Source organism: Aspergillus ochraceoroseus, assembly GCF_002846915.1.
Source record: "Aspergillus ochraceoroseus IBT 24754 chromosome Unknown P175scaffold_10, whole genome shotgun sequence".
In the NCBI taxonomy this organism is placed as follows: Eukaryota; Fungi; Ascomycota; class Eurotiomycetes; order Eurotiales; family Aspergillaceae; genus Aspergillus; species Aspergillus ochraceoroseus.
In genome coordinates, this window is record NW_024468485.1 from 443,644 (window position 1) to 464,102 (window position 20,459).

Here is a 20,459-nt window from a genome sequence, read left to right on the forward strand (position 1 = left end):
GGGGATTCTGCCAGGAACAGGGACAGATCCGTTCCTTATTGTGATCAGGAGAAGGAGGAGAAAAGAGGGAAGAAGAGTAGAAGAGTGAGAGGAAGGAGGAAGAGGGAAAGGAGGGTCTTTAGAGGACTGTGGATAAAGGGAAGAGAGAAGAAAGATGGTGGTTGTTTAGCTGCATGCGGGAGAGTCCGAGAGACTGTTGGGAGCCAAAAGCCGCATCTGATTCTTAATCTGCATTCTAATTTAATTTCTGACATCTTATCCAGACCCACTGTTGACCATAGACTTATTATCCTACACGTCTAGACCAGTTTTATATCCCGTTTTGTGAGTTGTCTCAGATGTATGGAGCTCTCCCGTCTGAAATGGAGAGAGTATACAATGTCAATATTGTATGGCCCCAGCTACTTTTCGTTTCGTTTCGTTTCTGCTTTTAAAAAAAAATCATCAATAAATTGATGAATAAAAATAAAACGAGTTCTACATCAGCATTAACAGCCTCTTATTTCCATCGCAAAGACTTAGGATACCAGATCATATCACGTCCGTGGAATAAATACCAGTCCAGTCATGTTAACATTAATTTTCATTTTCATTTCAACAAAAAAAAAAGAAGGAAAAAAAAAAAAGGAAAACTCCATGATTCCCCAGGTTCTCAGATCATTGCTAGCCCCGTTTGCATTTTATTTGCCTACACCTACAGCCGGTTAGGTGAAGCGTGTGTCAGAGGCCACTGATATCCTGCAGCATCGCTGAATTTGTAGCCAAAGGATGCCGTGAAGTCGTCCAGAACAGACGGTCCTCGAGAACCTGATTTTCTGTTAGTCAACTATACAGCCAAAAACTCGGAATCGGCTTTTCGCTCACCATAGGGGTATTCCATGGGAATGATCTCTTTGTTGTCGTCCAGGTAGTGTAGAAGAGGAGTGAAAATCTTCCAGCTAGCATCCAGTTCATCGTCACGAACAAAGTTGGAGTGGTCACCCTTGAGAGCATCCAGGATCAGGGACTCGTAAGCCTCGGGGATCTTCAGGTCGGAGAAGCGACGGCGGTAGGTGAGATCCAGCTCGGTGACGACGGTCTGCATGGAGAGCCCGGGAAGCTTGGAGTTCATCTTGATGTAAACTGACTCGTTGGGCTGGACGCGGATGACCAGCTCGTTGCGGGGGATGTCCTTGAAGATACCGGAGGTCACATCACGGAACTGGATACGGATCTCGGTCTTCTGTTCGTTCAGGGCTGGGGGCGGGTAAGCATGCAAATTAAGTCACTAAATATCTTGAGAACGAGCGTACCTTTTCCTGCCTTCAAGATGAAGGGAACACCATCCCATCGCTCATTCTTAATGAAAGCCACCATGGCGCAGAATGTCGGGCAGCGAGAGTCCTGGGGAACGGTGTCGTCCTCCTTATATGCGGGCTTGCTTCCGTCCAGCGATCTGCCGTATTGACCGATAATGACGTTCTTGGGCTCAATCGCATCCATCGCGCGCAGTACTCGCACCTAATCGCAGATCAATATTGGGTCATGAATTTGGTTAGAAAGACGGGGCCACTCTACCTTCTCGTCACGAATGTCCTCGGCAGAGAAAGAGATGGGTCGCTCCATGGCGAGCAGTGTCAACACTTGCAAGAGATCTGTGACGCCCAATTAGTCTATCTGCAAATGAATGCGCAAGCCTTGATCACATACGGTTCTGCATCACATCACGGATGATGCCGAATTCGTCAAAGTAACCGCCACGGCCCTCAGTACCGAAAGGTTCCTTGAATGTGATCTGTTGGAAGAAAATTAACATCTCAGTCGCTGTCGAAGGGTAAGATAAAAAAAAAAAAAAAAAAAAAAAACTCCGCATACCTGAACATTATCGATGTGGTGGCGGTTCCATGTGGCATTGAAGAATTCGTTTCCGAAGCGCATAATAAGGATGTTCTTAACCATCTCCTTGCCTAGGTAGTGATCGATACGGAAAATTTCGTCTTCCTTCCAGTTGGGTTCGAGGGCTTTCTGAAGATCCCGAGAGCTGTAAAGATCTTTACCAAAGGGTTTCTCGACCTACTCGGAGCAAAAAAGAACCCAGTTAGTAGTTTATCCCAGAGTACTGCTGGTGCGGGCCACTTGACTCACAATGATACGAGCAATGCCATTCTTGGGGTAACAGTTCCGCTTCAATTGCTCCGAGACTGTGATGAAAACACTGGGCGGCAGAGCCATATAGAAGACGCGGTTCTGTTCCTTCTGGCCGGCTTCGATCTCCTCCAGGTGCTTGGTAAGATTGAGGAAGGAGTCATCCTGGTCGTACTGGCCGCTGATGTAGGAGCAAAGCTCACAGAAGCTGTCTAGCTGTTCTTCAATCTCCTTGGTGGGGGTCTTAATGTATGATCGCACGCGTCGAAGGTATTCGGTGTGGTCCATTTTTGTACGGGCATATCCAACGATCTTGATGCCCTTGGGGAGGAATTTGTTACGGAACTGCAGGAACGGTCAACCACCAGCCACGAAACAGTCACATAAGGTCGTAGGTGATCGACAGGGGACGTACAAGGCCAAACAGGGCTGGGAACTGTGAAATCGGTCAGTTTCGGACTGCATCTCCAAGCCAATTTCATGCGGGGAGGGGAAGCCACTAACGGTCTTCTTTTTTGCGAGATCTCCCGAAGCACCTAGCACCACAATGACGGTGTCATCTTTAAGTTCGAAGGTACTGCGCAGGGGGTCCATATTAGCCGTGATGCAGACAGGGATCCGAAGAACCAGGAGTTGGATGGATTGTCGGTGCAGGAAGAAAAGAAAGGAAAGGAAATAAAGGTGTGGGTGAGAGTGAGTTAAAAAAGCGAGGAGAACAGGGAAAAGCGCCGGAACGGTCAATTAACTTCACGATAAATTCGCAAAGAAGGAAAGGTGCGAGACACAGAAATGTCAATGGAGAAGAGAGAGATCTGAGGAGTGATGGGTGCGAATTGGCGACCGGCTCTTATGAGTCTTAAGGTCGAGGTGGGAGCAAGTTCAGGGAACGGGGGCGGCGGGCTTGAAAGAGGGACGGAGGGGAGGGAATTGGCAGTGATGTCAGAGAGGGAGCACCGGCCCAGCTAAAAACTCACCCATTATGGCGTTCTTCAGGGTGTGCTATTGTGTTGCTCATCTTGGAACGAAGAGTAGTATTATTATTATATTTCAAGAGACGCCGGGATAGCAAAAGGGAGAAAAGGGGAGATTGGTTTCTAGGGAAAGAGAAAGATTTTTTTTTATAAGGATAAAGGAAAGGAGGGGGGACAAGAGAGGGGAGGTTTGTTGGAAAAATCCCCAACAATAAATTCCGGCGGAGCAAGTACTTTTTAACGCCGCGAGGGCTTCCAGGAACTACTAACTAGTTAGTAGCCTTGACTTACTCAGGGCTCCTGCTGTGACATGCCTTAGATACGTAAACTACCTTTTCACGAGGGTATTCCGTTCTGTAAAGGTGGGGCGAAAGTAAAGTGACCGGGCTGCTGTCTTCCACACTGTCTGTCCCTCTGAGACTTCTGGATGTGGATATAGATGAGGAGGAGGAGGAGAAGTAGGAGGAGAATAAATGGATTAATCTGATTGAACTATTAGATTTTTCTTCTTTTTTTTAAAAAAAAATATATATATATACCTGACTATACATATTTTCTTTTCTTTTCTTTTTCTTTTTATGGGTTTTATATTCTGATATTTTGATATTTCTTAATCTCTGGTTACATTAGGATTACTTGAGTCGATAATCTTGCTGCGGTCAGAATCCCTAAGAATGATCGACCATTATCTAATGGATTATTATAACCTCTATAACCATATCATCTACCTCACTACTACTAGCAGCCTCATTAATATAGTATTATAGTTATTAATAAAGATCATATAATCTAGTTCACTATCTAACCTTCCAACTTGTTAATCATCTGGAAATTTCACCCAAGATAGCTGCTCCACTAGAACCATCGAAACCATTTATGGATGCTGCACCGAATCGCATCCTCGTTGACCCCGCGTGGACTTCGGCCTCCCGTAATCTTACTCCGGGCAATAATAATATAATAATTCCGAGCCTGGACCTGACAAGGGGGGTTTTATTATTGGAAAAAGTAAAAAAAAAAAAAAAAAAAAAAAAAAAAAATATGAAAGAGAAAAGAAACCATCATTCCCCCTCTTTTCCTAGCTGCGACTCATGAGCCCCGGATATCAACTATAAACTCTCCATCCCGAGAGTGGTAGATATTACGGAGTACAAAATACGAATACAAGACGCCAGTAATGATATTTAAGGAGGGTGCCACCTGTGACTCTGGAGTCCTCTGCGATATGTCCGGTCGGATCTCACCTATATTGAGTCTGTTCTCAACAATGATAGAGTATAATATTGAAGATAAACTCCTCTCATAAATTGATGAAAATAAATATAACAAGTCTATATAGATTATACGCAGAAAGTAAATTCTTGACAGGAAGATTAATTGCTACGTACTACTAAGTACTAGTAGTTAGTATATGATATAGATTACAGTACAGGTACATAACCGGTCGCCGACAGTGACCCAGAAATGAGATCACTGATCTCACTATCAAAATGGATCCCTTTGGCCGTTATATAACTTGTATCTTACTACTCCATACTATGGAACCTTTGTTGAGTTATAAACTTATAACTACTGTAGTTACCAGTAGATCGGCATATTTGTCATATCAAACACGAATTTTATTTTGCCGCAGCAAGAAATCGTTCCAGAGAAGGAAGACCGAGAGAGTGCCTGGAGAGAGAATCTTGTTGTCGGCCCAGCTTACTCCGAGCTTAAGTTCTCCTACTAGATGCATAGACAGGTACCAAGGAGTATGTCAATAATAAGAATGATCTATGCAATTTAGAAATTGGTTTTGATCATAATATCTAGGTTACACAAAGTACTCCTATTCCTCCATATACTCCGTATCGGCACCTTTTTTTTTTTTCTCTTCTTGCCGTTATTATTACTACCATCATCTTCAAACATTAGGTCTTGAATATCTTGTTGTATGTCCTCTAACCGAAAGAAAACGGAAAAAAAAGAAGAGAAAAAGAAAAAAAAAAAAGATGGAGAACTTAGAAGTATGAGATGAGGCAAGGTCGGTTGCCGACTTTCAGGTGGGGCCCGTCCTTCGCTTTATTTCCAAATGGGTGCTTCGGTCTGGTCATGCTGAAGACTTGATATTCCTTCCTGAATGGACATCAGAGTATGCAACCAGGATGTATGGTAGAACGAGCTCCACTGCTACCGCTCTAGTGGTTACGGTGGTAGATCACGACATCAGTACTCCGTACAGAGTACTTAATCTTTACTTTGTTTATTCTCTCTGCTCTCCGGATGTGCATAATTGGTATATATCGTTATGTTCTTCTATATTCCCGCGCAATCATGGGGATCTCCCAGCTCGAAGGATTGGAAAGAAGCCGAGAAACCTTATCCAGCTGCATAAGGATGGAGCCTTGTCACATACTTAATTCAACGGACTCATAAAAATCCAAGAGAAAGACCTAGTAACCTGTTTGTCAGCTGAGAACGTTCTGGCGTCTGGACAGTCAGCAGCGCCGGCCTACAGTGGTCCGACGGTAAAGTGGTGACATGGTGGGGGGGGGGGAAGGGAGAAGGGGAGGTTGAACTGAAATAATTTCGAAAATGCAAAAAGAAGGGTATCTCGGAATATGGAGAATTAGAGTATCCGGAGAGAACCAAAATGGTTTAGTGCATTATTGCATTTGATCACGTAATATCTCACGTGATTGCTGAGCGCAGATCACGGGACTGCGCTCAGCCCTGGAGCAATTTTGGGGTGTCTCGCTAAGCGTCCCGTTTCGGGTTAGGGCGAGCCGCGCCGAACACACCTCGCAAATTGGTAGTATTGTGCGTCGTCGTCTCATACTCAACCCTAGCGACGACAACCACGACAACCCGGACGACTTCAGCGGGTCATTTCTGACTTCCTTCGACTTGTTTGTGTTGCTCAGAAAATCCGTCACAATGCCTTCGGAACACGGTCACAGACGTGAGTACCTCCTTTATTTCAAGCGATGTGTGCGCAGTTGTTGCATTTTGAGGATACAAACTCCGGAATGGAACTGTGCGCAATATTGTGATTTGGTTGAACAGAATGCTAACATGGTTTTTTTTTTTACTTCAATATAGTTTACGTTAAGTAAGTTGCGCTCCTCATCGTATCGCCGCTCCTCTGTGTCCGAAACGAGACTTGGCTATTCAATATCATTTCGGAAGGATTCCTCGAAAACAGCGGTGGATACATACAATCATCATGATGGACAGATGGATTAATACGATTGTCTCTTTAGGGGTCGCCACCTGAGCTACCAGCGCTCTAAGCGTGCTGTCAACCCCAACACAAGGTATCAACTCGCACCTCGAAATCAGGAAATTGTGGATAGAATATTAGGAGTCTGACGCATGACATATAGTCTGATCAAGATCGACGGTGTTGACAACACTGAGGCCGCCAAGTGAGTAATTTTGGAATACCGATTGGAATGATCTAGACAACAGGTTGCTAAGACGGGATTACAGCTTCTACCTGGGCAAGAAGGTCGCTTTCGTCTACCGGGCCAAGCGTGAGGTCCGGGGTTCCAACATCCGAGTGATCTGGGGCAAGGTTACCCGGCCACACGGTACGTGATTCCAAAGAGAACCACCGCTAGTTGGAAGAAATGGCATCGAAACTAACGTACCTGGATAGGCAACTCTGGTGTTGTTCGCGCACAGTTCCGCCACAACCTCCCCCCCAAGTCCCTCGGTGCCACCGTTCGCGTTATGCTCTACCCCTCCAACATCTAAACGACCCGCTGTTTGTTATATGTTAGTGGCAACTCCGGAATCTTTGCGCAGACGGACAGGCAAGGAGTCAACGGGATAAGCCCGGGCTTGAGATGGAGTTAGTGGGTTGATAATGTTCGTGGGAGAGGCAGGGCCGCTCAGCCCTACGAATCAAAAATAAAAAAGAAAAATGGGAACTCTTGTCTACTTTACAACCTGGTTATTTGCTATCTTTATAGACACTCAGACGGGCATGCCTTGTTATTGATTCAGGCGACCGAGATCTGTCTTGACGGCATGGCTTCTCCAAGTGTATCTGACGCTCATAAACACCCAATCCAGACCATTTCAACGAATCATCCAGTTCGATAACATGATTATATATTTATATATATATATTTATATGGAGGTAATGTATGGATGGAGCACTGTTCGGAGTTCGGCTAAAATCAAATATACAATCCCCAATGCGCCTTTTCCGGTACCAGTACCAAGTGTCTGATATCAAGTAAGGCCTAGCGAAATAACGGCAGTAAGTACATGAGAGGACAAATTCCAGATTGACTTTTGCTGTTTGTCTGGCTTCTGTCGCCTGTATATAGGCCAATAGTCTAATCCCTTTGTATTATCAAGACCTACCACCCATGATACTCTCAGCATTACGCTCAGCATTACTCTCAGTCCAGGCCGCTCTGCACAAGTCATACTCTATAGAACAATATTGGAGTATGTATCATCATCAAGATACTTCTTAGCTTTCTAGTTTTTCATGCTCTCGTGTCTCTCGTCCATCGCACTACTGATAACTGCTGTTCAGAACTTGAATGAAATATTATGCTATCAGTCCCAGGGTTACACAAGATAGCACCAATGCAAAGCAAAATATTGTTGAAGAGAGCTAAGCAATCCTCGTACTACCTAGAACAAGATATTAGGAAGCTAAGGACGAACTTTATACTAGTACGGTGTATGTATGTATATGTCGAGTCAATGCCATTACACAGCATAAATATAGATCTCACGGATGCTCAACACCCATACAGAGGGTACGATTTCCACCTGGGATTTTAAATAATCTCGTACCCCACTGAGGTGAAGTGTGATCATTCAATTCCATCCTATCTAAGTTTGCTAGATTCTAAATAGGTAGATCGGCTTGTTCAGTCCTACCCACTCCAGATTTGACTACTAGTACTACCTTAGGGAGGTAGTATAGTATAGTATAGTGCTCGGTAAGTCATTCCTCATTACCTATCTTTCATAACTCCGATCTCTTTCATCCTGAGTCACTGGGTATCGACCTCAGCCAGATCAAGGCAGCTAGAGTAGATTCTATTGTGATTTCTTCTTTCTTTGAACTTGGGAGAGAAGAAGAAGAAGAAGAAGAAGAAGTTGTTCAGATAGCTAGGTTGATGCCATCACTATCCTGTGTCTATCATCTGGCTTACGCTCTATTAGTTCAATCATCACTCCATGCAATTGATGTTGACGTCAAGGATAAGTAAGGGAGAGTCTCTGGTTCGTGAGAGAGTGCCATATTTCTGTTAACAATGTTGCACTTGTGCTACCCAGTGAAAGGCTTGAGATAGGAGGGCTACCACATGAGCCTGTCGACATCCTCAAGTAGACATCTGCATATATTAGATTCACCACTTGCTTTTTTTCCCTGATAAAGGGTTCGAAGATTCAGATCAAGTACCTTTCCATCCTCATTTCTAACAGGATGTCTTTCATTGCACAAGTCAAGCTGCATCATGGCCAAGTCAATCACCTCAACCATGAACTCTTACCCTCTGGACTCAAAACAGATAAAGAGCAGCTCAAATCCTGCCTCCTTCTCGATTCGAGTCCATAGTCGCAATCTACAAACAATGTACCTCGATATCAACTTAACTAACAGTTAAGTTCAGACAAGAAAAGAAAAATGACAATCCTCAGTCTAATCGCCCTCGCAATCTTCCTCCTCATCCTCACATACAAAAACATCCCCTTCATGTGGCTTGTAAGCACTCCTCTCTTTTCCCCCTCTTACCGTTAAAGAATTCCCTAACCCCTCCACCACCAAAAAATCCAAATAAAAAGATCCGCAACCTCCAAGTGCTCATCCTCCGCCGGTACCTCTCTCCCATCCACCGCACCCAACTCACCCCGGAATGCCTCTTCCTCCCCACGATCCACCGCAGCCGCTCCCCACTCACCGAATGCGACCACAACATGCACAAGTCCAACTCGACCTACTTTTCCGATCTCAACATCTCCCACGGAAACATCGGCCTCACCCTGTTCAACCAGTTCCTGGCCTTGCGTCCGGGGGCGGGATCGGCCTTCCCGGCTCTCGGCGGCGTGCAGTGCGTCTTCCACCGCGAGATCAAACCGTACCAGGCGTATGAGGTTTGGTCGCGCGTACTCAGCTGGGACGAGAAATGGATATATATTGTTTCGCATTTTGTGGAGCCGGGTGCATTTCGTCCGAGACGATTCTTCTTTCAGCGTAAATATATCTATCTACGTAGTAGATGCTCATCGTTACGCTAACAAATCAGAACCAGAACCAGAACAGTCTTTGTTCATTTCCGATGATGACAATGACAATGCTCGAAATGATGTCAAGGAAGAGAGAAGAAGAACGGAAAGAAAGAACCCGATCTTTGCGTCCTCGATTGCGCGGTTTGTCCTGAAACAGGGACGAAAGACGGTCCCGCCGGAGATTATGCTGGTCCAGTGTGGCTTGTTACCTGGGAAAGAGGCGAGTTCGAGGGCGGACTTGGTTGTCAGGCAAGTAATTGAGGAGCGGCGGCGGAGGGATTTGGAAACGGCACAGTTACGATTAGGCTGGGATGCAGTGCGGGAGGCATTTGAGGGGGAAGGAGTGACGGTTTTATCTCGGTATACTGATTTAATTTGAGGGAAGCAGTACTTTATAAGTAGTACTTTACAAAGAGCCTGAGTTTAGGAATTAAAGTACGCGCCAACTGGAGAATTCGACCGATCCTTGACCCACTGAAGTGAAGAGAGATCGACAATCTCCAGATCATTTACGAATTGATGTATAAACTAATGAGAGAAAAGCCAACTATTATTAGATAGTTAGTGGTGCCATTTGTGTCAGTCTACAGAGAATCCAAAATAAGAACCAAATGAACAGAGAAAGAAATCCAGGGAAGTATCCAGAGAACTTGGAACACACTGAAGTCCTGAGGATTACTATTGGCCAAATTGAACCAAAACTGAGGGGAATTGCGTAACCTATTTTTATAGTACGTATAACTAGTTGAGATGATTATATATCTTGACTATTGGAATTGCGTGTCACTTCTCAAATCCCACTCCCTCAGTCAGCTTGTCTTTCTTCTTTTCTTCTCTTTTCTCATCTTTCATCCTTTTCTTTTCCCTCGTTTCACCAACAGAGTCCGGTATGTTAATCTATCCATGCACCGTCTTCCCACTACTTCCAAGTTTCCTTCGTGTCGATCCTGTGCATCCACTCTCACTAACAGTCAGAACAGGGTTAATTTCCTGCCTCCCACCCACTGCCGCTTTCTCTCGTTTCTTGCACTATCGATTCTCTCTTTCTCCCTTGTAAAAGAGATATTCCTCCCTCCTCCATTTCCCCTAACTGCGGATCCATTTCAAGACATATACACGTCGCCCTTTCGCGCTGAACTTGGGAACCTGGGTTTTTATTGCTCGCTGCCTCCCTGAGTCGTGCATCTCCTCCCTTCACTGATTTCCATCCAACATACACATACCATTTGATCGTCTTGCTTGGCGGTTCCCACCTGTATCGTGGCTGCGCTCCACAACGGAGATCGCAACGGGTCTAGCATTTCTTCCTGCTCCAGCTTGTTTTATCGTCCACTAAGACATTCCCATTCATCATAAAAATGGCCTCCTCCCCCCAGCCGGCCTCTCCCAGGCGTAGTCGTGGTTTCAGCTCCAGCGGTCGCTCTGAGAAATCTCATCGCTCCAGCGGTTCGGGCCCTAAAATCCAGCTCACTGAAACTGCAGAAGAGAAAGCTCGTCGCAGTCTTCAGACCAAGGCCGATCCGATGATTGCAATGAGTGAGGCCCAACCAAGTATGTGTCACTGCTCATTCCATTCCACTTTTGACAGCTTCCATTCCTCCTCCTCCATTGTTGATGACCACCAAACACGTGAAGAGACGAAACTGACTCGTTTCCTGTAGATTTGGTTGCTCTTGAGAAATCAAATCTGGGTAGCTTGCGCTCCATTCAGCATAAAGATCAATATGGCAACTTAATCAGTGCGTTTGATTTCCTTTTTTTTTTTTTTTTTTTTTTTTTTTGGCGATAATTCGGGACTTTCCTAATATTGTGCCCACAGCCGACCCCGATCTGTCAAACCCAACTCGCCCTCGATTTGAACGTCCCTTAGATACTATCCGTTCATTCGAAGCTGCGATTTATGGCCCATATAGCAGCAGACCCGCTTCTTATGCGAGAACTGGTGGGTTTCCTTCCCCTTACTTCGGGATGCAAGATCCGATCGTTAATTGAAATCGTGCAGCGGATGAACCTAGCGCAGATTATAACCGACGAAGCAGCTACTACACAGGTATTTGCGCGCCCTACACCGATTTATTGCTTGGTCTATCTAGACTGCAATTGATCCAATGAAGCGCTCAGCACTAACGAAATCTCGCATAACAGGACCGAACCAGAACTCCAACCGAGCCTACAACGACCAAGGAGGCCAATACAACGGACGTCCCAACTACTCGAGACCGAGCAGCTACATCGATAATGGAAACGGCTACCATAATGGTAGCGGCCCCCCGGAGAATTACTATCCGTACACTCAGAGTGGTGGTAGCCGGCGACCCCGTTTCCCCCAGCATCGCGCTTACACCGACCAACCCACGTATGTCCAAAATCAACAGAACGGATACTACAAGTCGTCCGATAACTTTACCGCGGGCTCGGGTTCTGGGTCCGGAAGCAACCCCGATCAATGGGGCAATTCGACTGATCCCAGCTCGGTAAACAGCTCTATCGACCAGCTTCAGCAGCAGCAGCAGCAGCAGCAGCAGCAACAGCAACAACAGCAGGAGAAAGCGGTTGCCGACAGCTATGGCTTCAACGGATTTGGACCTGGTCCGGATTTTAGCAACACTGCAGTATCGGCTGACGCGGCCGGGAACGCCAGCTACGGTCGCGCTGCACCGCCAGCGATGGATCCAAACATGGGCGGTCCAGTAGGTGGACCGCCTGCAGCTGCAGCCCCGTCTCTCGCAGGTGGTGCTCGCCACCTCCAGCGTAAGATGGGAAACAGTGTCTCGGATACGGGCGACAACACGAAAAGGCGAAGCTGGTTCAAGCGAAGGTTCAGCAAGAATTAATTTTAAATTCTTTCGGTTGTATCCTTCGACATGTGTTTTCTATATCACCACTCTTTGCTATGATTTTATCTTTTGTTGTTTTACTTTTTCTTTGTTTCTTTGTTTGTTTGTTCTTAAATGGTGTACGGCGTTAGCGCTGGGAATGTTTCTTTCTGTCTGGTTGATTGATTGATTGATTGACCGACCGACCGATGACACTATATTGCAGGACCGAATATTGGTCTTTGCTAGGATTCGACATTTGATTGATGAGATTACGATACATATGCATTATTACTATTATTACTTTCATGAACTTATTGACCCATTTCTTTTGCTTTCCTTTCATATCTGTACGGAGTATGGGTAGGTATTCAGTCATGTCATGCTCAGCCTTCCATAATACCAGTCCTTAATAATATAATTAACCTCTGGATACCTACCTAGGTATCCGTACTCGTAGTCACTCCGTAGTTACTCTGTAGGTGGAGAGTATAGTCAATACTTCTAAATATAGATAGCTAACAGCCAAAAATAGTTTGCCAAACTCAACACCACGAGGGTCTCACATGCTGGCCTCGAAAAAATTAGGTTGAATTGCATTGCAGATCGATTGATTACCTAGGTACGGAGTAGTACAGAGTACTCCGTATATATACTGATCTTGAGATGATACAGGTCATATTATATAGGTCTGTATATGTATCTAATCTAAACTCTCTAGGTACATACATGCCCAACAAGTCACTAATTCTTAGCGGAATATATCTACATATTGTATAATCTCAAGTAAGCGGCAAAGGGTTATCAACTAAGTACTCAGGTAGAAGTTAGGTAGGAAGGTAAAAAAAAAAAAAAAATAACAGACAAAAGGGAATCTCAAATCAAATCAAAAAAGGCAAGTTACGGGAGAAAAACGGATTACTTCCTGCCCAAAAGCTTGTTCTTCAATCTATCTGCCAGTCCCTCATGCGCCATCGATTTCTCTTTCTTCTTCTCCTTTTCTTCTGTCTTTGCTTCCTTGCCCTTTTCGTGCTCTGGGTCTAGGTGGACGTTGCCTTGGCCGCCTCTCTATTGTGGTTCATTGTGTGTTAGCATACTCCATATGGTCTTATCCTGGTTTTTTTTTTTTTTTTTTTTTTTTTTTTTCGCAAGCTTGATGTATACAGGGCGCGTATAGCGAACAAGCGCAAGAAAGAAGAAAGAAAGAAAGAAAGAAAGAGGGTATTACCCCGGTATGGTAATCGCCATCCAAGGACTGCCGAATCGCCAGCTCGGGAATCACTTCAGCATCGTGGGGTGGTTTGCTGGTGGGACGGACGTGGGGGGAACCGATGTTTCCTGCGCCACCGCGCTATAGCTCAGTTAATATTCTTTCACTTGTTTGACTTCTTTTTTTGGGGGGGAGGTGGGGGTTGTTATGGATCTTATTATCTCAGTCAAGACAGTAGTAGAAGAAAACATACCCCAGCGGAATAAGCGCCGTCGCCTTGGTCGCCGTAGGCTCCTTCACGGACTATACCGGCGTCAACATATCTAGTAGTTTATGTTGGTTAATAGATACAATTTGGAGGAGGAAGAATAGGGGGGAAAAAAACATGGACCTACTCAGTTGGATCAGCGCCGATGTTTCCCTGGCCTATTTATTTGTATTCTGTCAGTATGGACTGCAAGTGAAGGATGGAGAGGCAAGATAGAGGGGAGGTAGGGCTATGGGATCGCATCGCGGGGCAGTTTCGGAGCGGAAAAAAAAAGGTAGAATTTATGTACCTCCTCGGCCATGAGAAACAACAGGGGCTTCATGTTCTGACATTGTGATGATAGTGTAATTATGATTAGAATTATCGGTTGGTCGTTGTAGTCTAGAGGGAGTGAAGGAGAAAGAAGGTAGAGAGAGAGAGAGAGAGAGAGAGAAGGGAAGAACCGGGGCAATATGTCACGGGTCTAGACAGGATAGTAGGAATTCTACCGTTGATAAGTTCCCAGTTCTCTTCAAGTCTATCCCTAATAATCCCTAGATAATTCCAATAATTGTATATATATATAAGACCTGATAAGATAACCCCCCTATTACTAACCTTTGGATTGATAGTGAGCAATCCACCTGCTTGGCATTCAGCCATATTTACCTCCTTCGACTACGCGGACTCTACTAGCGACGGACCGAATAAGTGACCAAGCCTAACGATGCCAAATGAATGGATTGCTTCTGACACACTAAGGCAGCCGCGGGGAAAACAGTAATATATTTGACAATCGACAGAATGAGAGCATGTATGCGACGTCCTCAGACAGCCACATCCTACCTTACCTATATGATGCAATCGCAGCGATTGAGACTGGATTTTTCTCTCTCTCTCTCTCTCTCTCTCTCTAACTTTGAATCTACTGCTGTTGCTGTTGCTGCTACTTCTTCTCGGCAGCTGGGCCTCCTCCGGTGGTTGGAAGACCCATGAAGATCTTGAACGAATCGTAACTGGTTTGAGTTAGCAAATGGTCCCTCGCCCTGAGACTGGGTAGTCGGGAAAAGCAAAGGCAAAAGAAAACAGAACAAAGCAATATCACGTACATCATCCATTGCAGTCCCGTCTAAGGTACATTTGTTCATTAGCCAAGGTCCCAACAACGGAGCTGCTGAATACTTACCAAGGTGCCAACCATAATAATCCTGACCGCCAACCCGTTCCAGAGACCTCCAAATCCGATGTCCTTGTATATGCGGCTCATGGCAGCACCAAATGCCTCACCGGGCTGTCGGGTGGCGTTGAGCTTGCTCACCATCACATCGGCGGGATGCGACACAACCGCGCACAGAATACCGGCGAGATAACCTCCAGTGAATGCAACAACGGTCTGCGCTCCCTTGTTGTAATCGGACTTTTGCCCGGGGAGGCGGTTGTATATCATTTCGACGATGTTTTCAAAAGAAGCGAACTTCATCATAGTGTAAGGAATCTGTCGGCCCCAAAGGGGATACAGACCCTTGTATAATCTAACCCGGTTAGCATGGAATCCTACAGCAGCCGTGATGAAGAACACATGCGTACCCAGACACACCCTCCTTCGCAATAACACTTGAAATTCCGCCAAAGGTCGAGCGGAATTCAGGTGGAATGCTCGTTTGTGTGCGGACCTTGACTGCCTCGAAGGGACAGAGGGCAACATCAGCAATCAGCTCTGCTGTCGCACTCGCGGACAGGTACAAGACAGTCTTGTAGCGAATGGCATTTTCGGCTCCGACGAGGTCACTGTAGAATTTTTTGAAGTATTCGTAACCTCCGTACTTGAACGCTCCTTGGGCCTTTATTCAGTTAGCACAGACTACATGGGGCGTCCGTTCGCTCTTCTGGCTTACGCTGTAGCCAAAGAAGGTTGGGCTCCAGCCAGTAACTACTCCTCTGAAACCTTCTGCGCCACGGATTTTACGGAATGCGTCAATGTTACTCTTGTACAGCGACGAGTCGACCTGGCGTCGGCATTTGATGAGATCCAGCGGAGTCACAGCAGTGTGGGTGAGACCCTGTATGATCCAAACGGTTAGAACTCTTTAGTGGAGCCGAAATGAGTGGAGTCCTTACGCAGGCCAACGTTCCACCGAAGATACAGGCGGCATAATACTTAGGGGTCCATGGTTCGATCTTGCCAGTCTTCTCTTGTGCTTTCTTGCTGGCGATATCGAACTCGCGGGTTGCTTCTTTGGCAAAAGCATCCGCCTTCTTCTTAGTCTCATCAATCACACTCCAGGCGGGGAATGGCTCCCGTCTCCTTGATTCCGCAGCACCCGAAGGCTGGGACTGTCGGGTCCAAGGGTGCTGGGAGGAAAAGGCGTTGACGATGCTCTGGTCGTCCGGAAACATGGCAGACAATTTTAGTGCCAGAAATCTAAAGCCAGGGACTTGGTTAGAATATTATATCCCTTTGAGCCACGGCAAAATTTGACGAAACAATAGTTGTGATGAATGGGGTACCCTAGATATACTACCCAGGTATGACAGGCTTATCGACGACAATCGTCCCCACTCGGGCTGATTGATGGACTGGAACGGATGCGGAGGATAGACCACTTACCCTGACAGATGAATACAAACACAGAATGTAGAATTTCTCCAAGGTAAATTGGACCCGGGAGAAGAAAAACCAGCAAAAGGATGATGAGAAAGTAAGGACGAATTCTCCTGAGAGATAAGCGCGGTCGGATGCAGTCGTTCAACAGGCTTTTGCCATTCAGATGACGTCGATACATGTGACTTGCATCTCGATCGGAGTGGGTCAGCGTCAATCTGCTTCTCTCTCGGAGTCCAGAATTTCTCCTGGCCAGTTATTGTCGTCTTCACCTTTTCAATTTTCGAATCCGCGTCAAACCACCTCTGATTGATATCGTAATAGATCTTCCACAGCTTTCGTCTCTTTTTTTTCTGCGCAAACTGCCACTCTTCTCCGTGTGAATTGACCTCTTCCCCCCACCCCCCCCCCCCCCCTCTTGTCACCCCCACCGTCAAAATGACCTCTTACATGAGCGCCAGCGAGGCCTTTGTCCGCGAAAAGATCGCACCCGGCGCAAACAAACCAATCCCTCAGTCCTTATGGGCTGATAAATACCGCGGTGTGAGTCATCCCCCTGCGCAATCCACCCAGATACCGTCGCTAACATCTCGATTCAGGCTACCGTGGAGGACCTTGACCCCCCTCCAGCCCTCTCAGTCTCCCCTAGCACCCCAATCTCCGCCGCTCTCCTTGCCGCGTACGAACGCGATTATACCCATCTCACCGTTACCTCGTCGACCCACCGCTCTCTTCTCGGGTATCTTAGTATCCCCCGTCTCAAGGAGCTGCTCCAGGCGGGGGCTGTCCAGGAGTCTGATTCAGTTGCTGCGGCCATGCAGCGGTTTAACCGGAAACGAGGCACATACCAAGTGATTACGATGGAAACGCCTTTGGAGGAGCTGGAGAAGTTCTTCGAGAGCGACGTGAGTGCCAACGGAGAGAAAAGAGAGAAGCAGGAGTTTGCGGTTGTCACGGATGCCTCGAGAAAGTTTGTACTGGGTGTTGCGACCAAGGCTGATTTGGAGGAGTTTGTGAAGAGAAGACCTTAATTTTTCTTGCTTTCTTTCTGTCTTCCCCCCCCCGTCTTCAGCTGGTCAAGTCACCAATGCATTTCCAGGCGTTATTTAACATGGACTGGACGTACTATCGGATTTATCATCCTGAATGACACGTAAACTAATGTCTATCAAATCTGGATACCTTGCCCAGATTCCAGAATAGCATCCAACACTGTAAGCAATATTCCCTATGAAATATCAAAACGCCGAGAATCATACACACCATCCAATTCCCATAAAATTAGTACCAGCGACAAAAAAAAAAAACACAATATTTTAATACACGGTAATCAGAACCTTTATTCCGCCTTCTTCGACCTCTTCTTTGCCTCTGCTTCCCTCTCCTCTTTATCCTCCTGCCATGCCACATAGACATACAGAACCAGAATCACATTAGCCATAACCGCGGCAACAATACCCGCAACAGTCGTGCTCGCTAACGACAGTCAGTATACTTCCATACTTGAGAACATAAATCAACGAAAAAAAAAAAAAAAAAAAAAAAAAAAAGTCTAGGAGACAAAGAGAACTCACCCCCAAAGGAAACAGAAACAAAATACATCCCCACCGGCGTGGTGATCATGGCTACTGTGAAGCCAATCAGTTTCAGAATGACATGGCTAGAAACGGAGCGGAGCGTTAGCTAGTTAGTTACTTAGGTAGGTACTAGGTAGGTGGTTTAATAGGTAGTCAGTCGACTTACGTTGGAACCGCAGGCGAAACATCTGAATCAGTGGGCGGTTGGTCTGCAGGTGTAGAGGAAGAAGTGACTGCGTCTGCGTAGGATTTTCCTTGGCGACGAGTTGCCATTTTGTGTGTCTTTTAGACTATTATTCTCTCTTGGATTCTGAGGGAGGTTCACTTGGACCCAAGCAATCCTGGCGGATAGATGGGAGAGCTGAGAGCTTCAGGACAGGTAAAAGAAAAGTCAATTGGGGGATGATGTATTTGGTGCGATATGATACTGTAGGAGGTGGGTTGAGGTTGATGGTTTGGGCTCCCGGGGCTCTCTGATGGAGGTGTTCTTTGTTGAACACGGGATTTGCCTTGGTTATTTGGGTATTTGGGAACTGTTATGTTTAGTAGATGAAGTCATTGGAGTGTGGACCTTAGCTTAGGTGTTGAGTTGATCTGATCTTCTAGAGGTGGTTGGGTTGGTCTTTCTTGGCGGCATGACTAACCATCATGAATCTTGCCTTGATCTATAATAATAATAATACTCCATACGTTACAACTACTTACTATGTTGAATCATACAGGTGGCAATTAGTTACTTGCGGACTGCGAAAGATTAAATCATAAATTATAGTAAATATTGACATAAGTATACCCTTTATCCTGTCTGCTCACTAACCAAAGATTGAGGTACAAGTATTTAAATATATATCCTCATATCGGCATGAATTGCCATCATCTCCCGTCAAACAACTATCGGAATTAAATCTTACTCAACCTTCTCATTAGCCTCAGTCGCAGGCTTGATCTCGTTGTTATCGAGGTCAATGTGCTTGTTATGTGTACGAACTTCGTCAACAAGAACATCAAGCTTGGAGTTACCGGGCTTGGTGTGCCAGGGCTTAGGTCCACCAGGCGCGAACATCTCCTCAATTTCCTCAAGGGTCTTTCCACATGTCTCTGGGTACGTGAAGAAGAATTGAATAGCGGCGAGGAAGCACATGACGCCAAATACAATAAACATTTTCCACGTGATGTTCTGGAATCCAGGAGGGATGTAAAGACCCAGAGCGAAGTTGAAGAGCCAGTTCCCGATTGCAGCAATACCCATACCTGTTGCGCGAGTTTCCAGAGACCAGACCTCGGCAGCATACACCCAGCAGACAGGGGCGAGAGTGAGCGCGTAGATGATGATCAGCAGGTAAGAGAAGGCGATGACAGCGTGGGATTTGGAGCCAAGGACCCGGATCACTACATTGGGGTTGCCATCAACACCTCCTGGAACGTACTCTCCAGAGGACAGAATACCGGCGACGACAAAGTGACAGATCCCCATGAGAATAGCACCCGAGATGAGGAGAGGACGACGACCGGTCTTGTCAATATAGAAGAAAATGAAGGTCGTGAAGATGATGAACAGCGCGTACTGGATACCGGACGAGATAAGGTTGATGTTACCGGTTAGGTTAGCCATCATGAAGATATACACGACATACTGTGAGCCCTTTATGTTAGCTTCCCCTCGTCCCCCCCCCAAATTACGGTACACTTCTGAAGGATTTACTTACGTAGGTCATGACATTGGCACCGCTGTTCTGTTGCCACATCTGCACGGTGAAACCAGCCAGAGTACGCTTCCACATGCCATTGTAAACAAACTTTCGCCAGCCGGGCAGGGCATTGCGCTCGGCTGTAAGCACTGCAGTAATATCCTCCCACTCCGCAACGACAAGGGGATCGTCCCGATTGCCGTTCGCTTGGATCTTTGCAAGGGTGTCGATGGCCTCCTCGACGCGATCGACCTTTGCAAGCCAGCGAGGCGAGCGTGGGAGGAATGGCAAACCAACCATGAGGAAAATACAGGGAACAAATTGGATTCCCCAAGCAGTTCGAAAAGAAGCTGTGCCGGAAATAAAGCTACATCCGTAACCAATGAAGTACATAATGAGGATGCCCCATTCTGGGAGCCGTTAGTTGCGTTCCAAAAGAAAAATAGCAAAAGAAATGAGGTGTAAAAGAGGGCATGTGTACCGATGGCGAGTTGCTGGATCACAATGAGCTGGCCACGCTTTTCCTTTTTCGCAATCTCAGCGAGGTAGACTGGGACTTGCGAACTGGTAATTCCAACACAGACACCGTTGAGGACACGACCAGCAATCAATGAAGCAAACCCGTTAGTGGATGTCTGGACCGCAGTACCGGCAAGCCACCAGAGACAAGCGAACATAATGGAGTCGCGACGGCCAATTCTATCGGAGATGGGTCCTGCAATGGCAGATCCTACAACGGAACCAGCAGCAAGAGCAGATCCGATAGCGCCCTGACGAAGACCACCTGGGTTATCAAAGAAGTCCTTGTACTGCTGGGTTCCAATGATAGCTGACATGGAGGAGATATCGAAACCGAACAGCATTCCGCCGACGGTGGCGATAAACGCCACGAAATACGTGTTGTAAGTCTTAGGGAGCTTCATGGGGACGGTTGAACAGTCGATAGAAGGGTTTCTATGAGTGGTAACACTGGCCCAAGGG

General features: G+C 46.3%; 10 protein-coding genes across 10 annotated transcripts; 5 read left to right on the top strand and 5 right to left on the bottom strand.

Annotated features, from left to right (window-relative positions):
• Window positions 1–596: 596 nt before the first annotated feature.
• On the bottom strand, window positions 597–3,173 carry P175DRAFT_0504830 (glucose-6-phosphate dehydrogenase). The gene is made up of 9 exons (XM_040897965.1): window positions 2,629–3,173; window positions 2,540–2,560; window positions 2,125–2,469; window positions 1,855–2,052; window positions 1,690–1,774; window positions 1,558–1,634; window positions 1,293–1,500; window positions 865–1,236; window positions 597–807 (listed from the first exon to the last, which is right to left on the bottom strand). The coding sequence occupies exons 1-9, from the start codon at window positions 2,716–2,718 to the stop codon at window positions 695–697; spliced, it is 1,509 nt and encodes a 502-aa protein (XP_040748927.1). The 5' UTR covers window positions 2,719–3,173; the 3' UTR covers window positions 597–694.
• Window positions 3,174–5,688: 2,515 nt separating this feature from the next.
• Window positions 5,689–7,062, top strand: P175DRAFT_0504831 (60S ribosomal protein eL33). The gene is made up of 6 exons (XM_040897966.1): window positions 5,689–6,036; window positions 6,177–6,186; window positions 6,338–6,391; window positions 6,461–6,502; window positions 6,567–6,667; window positions 6,736–7,062. Exons 1-6 carry the CDS (start codon window positions 6,012–6,014, stop codon window positions 6,831–6,833), a joined length of 330 nt encoding a protein of 109 aa, XP_040748928.1. The 5' UTR covers window positions 5,689–6,011; the 3' UTR covers window positions 6,834–7,062.
• Window positions 7,063–8,268: 1,206 nt separating this feature from the next.
• P175DRAFT_0487157 (uncharacterized protein) lies at window positions 8,269–9,901 on the top strand. Its single transcript, XM_040895656.1, has 3 exons — window positions 8,269–8,814; window positions 8,895–9,337; window positions 9,438–9,901. The coding sequence occupies exons 1-3, from the start codon at window positions 8,737–8,739 to the stop codon at window positions 9,715–9,717; spliced, it is 801 nt and encodes a 266-aa protein (XP_040748929.1). The 5' UTR covers window positions 8,269–8,736; the 3' UTR covers window positions 9,718–9,901.
• Window position 9,902: 1 nt separating this feature from the next.
• On the top strand, window positions 9,903–10,633 carry P175DRAFT_095534 (uncharacterized protein). The gene has a single exon (XM_040901135.1). The coding sequence runs from the start codon at window positions 10,089–10,091 to the stop codon at window positions 10,512–10,514; it is 426 nt and encodes a 141-aa protein (XP_040748930.1). The 5' UTR covers window positions 9,903–10,088; the 3' UTR covers window positions 10,515–10,633.
• A 63-nt stretch (window positions 10,634–10,696) lies between these two features.
• P175DRAFT_0535870 (uncharacterized protein) lies at window positions 10,697–12,172 on the top strand (the record flags this gene model as incomplete). Its single annotated transcript, XM_040900268.1, has 5 exons — window positions 10,697–10,889; window positions 11,000–11,077; window positions 11,158–11,280; window positions 11,341–11,421; window positions 11,484–12,172. 5 exons carry the CDS (start codon window positions 10,697–10,699, stop codon window positions 12,170–12,172), a joined length of 1,164 nt encoding a protein of 387 aa, XP_040748931.1.
• A 630-nt stretch (window positions 12,173–12,802) lies between these two features.
• Window positions 12,803–14,213, bottom strand: P175DRAFT_095009 (DUF3602 domain-containing protein). The gene is made up of 5 exons (XM_040901134.1): window positions 13,922–14,213; window positions 13,760–13,790; window positions 13,618–13,687; window positions 13,383–13,505; window positions 12,803–13,222 (listed from the first exon to the last, which is right to left on the bottom strand). Exons 1-5 carry the CDS (start codon window positions 13,962–13,964, stop codon window positions 13,073–13,075), a joined length of 417 nt encoding a protein of 138 aa, XP_040748932.1. The 5' UTR covers window positions 13,965–14,213; the 3' UTR covers window positions 12,803–13,072.
• Window positions 14,214–14,504: 291 nt separating this feature from the next.
• P175DRAFT_0487165 (putative mitochondrial phosphate carrier protein) lies at window positions 14,505–16,316 on the bottom strand. The gene is made up of 5 exons (XM_040895657.1): window positions 15,730–16,316; window positions 15,507–15,671; window positions 15,199–15,452; window positions 14,798–15,143; window positions 14,505–14,740 (listed from the first exon to the last, which is right to left on the bottom strand). The coding sequence occupies exons 1-5, from the start codon at window positions 16,006–16,008 to the stop codon at window positions 14,558–14,560; spliced, it is 1,227 nt and encodes a 408-aa protein (XP_040748933.1). The 5' UTR covers window positions 16,009–16,316; the 3' UTR covers window positions 14,505–14,557.
• Window positions 16,317–16,628: 312 nt separating this feature from the next.
• P175DRAFT_0519178 (putative cystathionine beta-synthase (beta-thionase)) lies at window positions 16,629–17,614 on the top strand. The gene is made up of 2 exons (XM_040899087.1): window positions 16,629–16,756; window positions 16,813–17,614. Exons 1-2 carry the CDS (start codon window positions 16,652–16,654, stop codon window positions 17,242–17,244), a joined length of 537 nt encoding a protein of 178 aa, XP_040748934.1. The 5' UTR covers window positions 16,629–16,651; the 3' UTR covers window positions 17,245–17,614.
• On the bottom strand, window positions 17,206–18,406 carry P175DRAFT_0487172 (vacuolar ATPase assembly integral membrane protein VMA21). The gene is made up of 3 exons (XM_040895658.1): window positions 17,957–18,406; window positions 17,788–17,873; window positions 17,206–17,689 (listed from the first exon to the last, which is right to left on the bottom strand). The coding sequence occupies exons 1-3, from the start codon at window positions 18,061–18,063 to the stop codon at window positions 17,553–17,555; spliced, it is 330 nt and encodes a 109-aa protein (XP_040748935.1). The 5' UTR covers window positions 18,064–18,406; the 3' UTR covers window positions 17,206–17,552.
• A 291-nt stretch (window positions 18,407–18,697) lies between these two features.
• Window positions 18,698–20,401, bottom strand: P175DRAFT_0445831 (sugar porter family MFS transporter; the record flags this gene model as incomplete). Its single annotated transcript, XM_040894306.1, has 3 exons — window positions 18,698–19,423; window positions 19,497–19,888; window positions 19,960–20,401. 3 exons carry the CDS (start codon window positions 20,399–20,401, stop codon window positions 18,698–18,700), a joined length of 1,560 nt encoding a protein of 519 aa, XP_040748936.1.
• Window positions 20,402–20,459: the final 58 nt, after the last annotated feature.

Bases quoted from the DNA above. Each gene is read 5' to 3' on its own strand.
- P175DRAFT_0504830 (XM_040897965.1), bottom strand. From the start codon at position 2,718: ATGGACCCCCTGCGCAGTACCTTCGAACTTAAAGATGACACCGTCATT. The intron at 1,237-1,292 runs GTACGCTCGTTC...ACCCGCCCCCAG, and splicing joins CATCTTGAAGGCAGGAAAAG to CCCTGAACGAACAGAAGACC. The intron at 808-864 runs GTGAGCGAAAAG...ACAGAAAATCAG, and splicing joins TCCCATGGAATACCCCTATG to GTTCTCGAGGACCGTCTGTT.
- P175DRAFT_0504831 (XM_040897966.1), top strand. From the start codon at position 6,012: ATGCCTTCGGAACACGGTCACAGAC. The intron at 6,392-6,460 runs GTATCAACTCGC...CATGACATATAG, and splicing joins GCTGTCAACCCCAACACAAG to TCTGATCAAGATCGACGGTG. The intron at 6,668-6,735 runs GTACGTGATTCC...GTACCTGGATAG, and splicing joins CAAGGTTACCCGGCCACACG to GCAACTCTGGTGTTGTTCGC.
- P175DRAFT_0487157 (XM_040895656.1), top strand. From the start codon at position 8,737: ATGACAATCCTCAGTCTAATCGCCCTCGCAATCTTCCTCCTCATCCTC. The intron at 8,815-8,894 runs GTAAGCACTCCT...CCAAATAAAAAG, and splicing joins ACATCCCCTTCATGTGGCTT to ATCCGCAACCTCCAAGTGCT. The intron at 9,338-9,437 runs GTTACGCTAACA...AGAGAGAAGAAG, and splicing joins CTACGTAGTAGATGCTCATC to AACGGAAAGAAAGAACCCGA.
- P175DRAFT_095534 (XM_040901135.1), top strand. From the start codon at position 10,089: ATGATTATATATCTTGACTATTGGAATTGCGTGTCACTTCTCAAATCC.
- P175DRAFT_095009 (XM_040901134.1), bottom strand. From the start codon at position 13,964: ATGTCAGAACATGAAGCCCCTGTTGTTTCTCATGGCCGAGGAG. The intron at 13,791-13,921 runs GTACATAAATTC...ACAAATAAATAG, and splicing joins TGTTTCTCATGGCCGAGGAG to GCCAGGGAAACATCGGCGCT. The intron at 13,688-13,759 runs GTAGGTCCATGT...ATAAACTACTAG, and splicing joins ATCGGCGCTGATCCAACTGA to ATATGTTGACGCCGGTATAG.
- P175DRAFT_0487165 (XM_040895657.1), bottom strand. From the start codon at position 16,008: ATGTTTCCGGACGACCAGAGCATCGTCAACGCCTTTTCCTCCCAGCAC. The intron at 15,453-15,506 runs GTAAGCCAGAAG...AACTGAATAAAG, and splicing joins CAACCTTCTTTGGCTACAGC to GCCCAAGGAGCGTTCAAGTA. The intron at 15,144-15,198 runs GTACGCATGTGT...TAACCGGGTTAG, and splicing joins GCGAAGGAGGGTGTGTCTGG to ATTATACAAGGGTCTGTATC.
- P175DRAFT_0519178 (XM_040899087.1), top strand. From the start codon at position 16,652: ATGACCTCTTACATGAGCGCCAGCGAGGCCTTTGTCCGCGAAAAGATC. The intron at 16,757-16,812 runs GTGAGTCATCCC...ATCTCGATTCAG, and splicing joins GGGCTGATAAATACCGCGGT to GCTACCGTGGAGGACCTTGA.
- P175DRAFT_0487172 (XM_040895658.1), bottom strand. From the start codon at position 18,063: ATGGCAACTCGTCGCCAAGGAAAATCCTACGCAGACGCAGTCACTTCT. The intron at 17,874-17,956 runs GTAAGTCGACTG...CTCCGTTTCTAG, and splicing joins GTTTCGCCTGCGGTTCCAAC to CCATGTCATTCTGAAACTGA. The intron at 17,690-17,787 runs GTGAGTTCTCTT...GACTGTCGTTAG, and splicing joins TGTTTCTGTTTCCTTTGGGG to CGAGCACGACTGTTGCGGGT.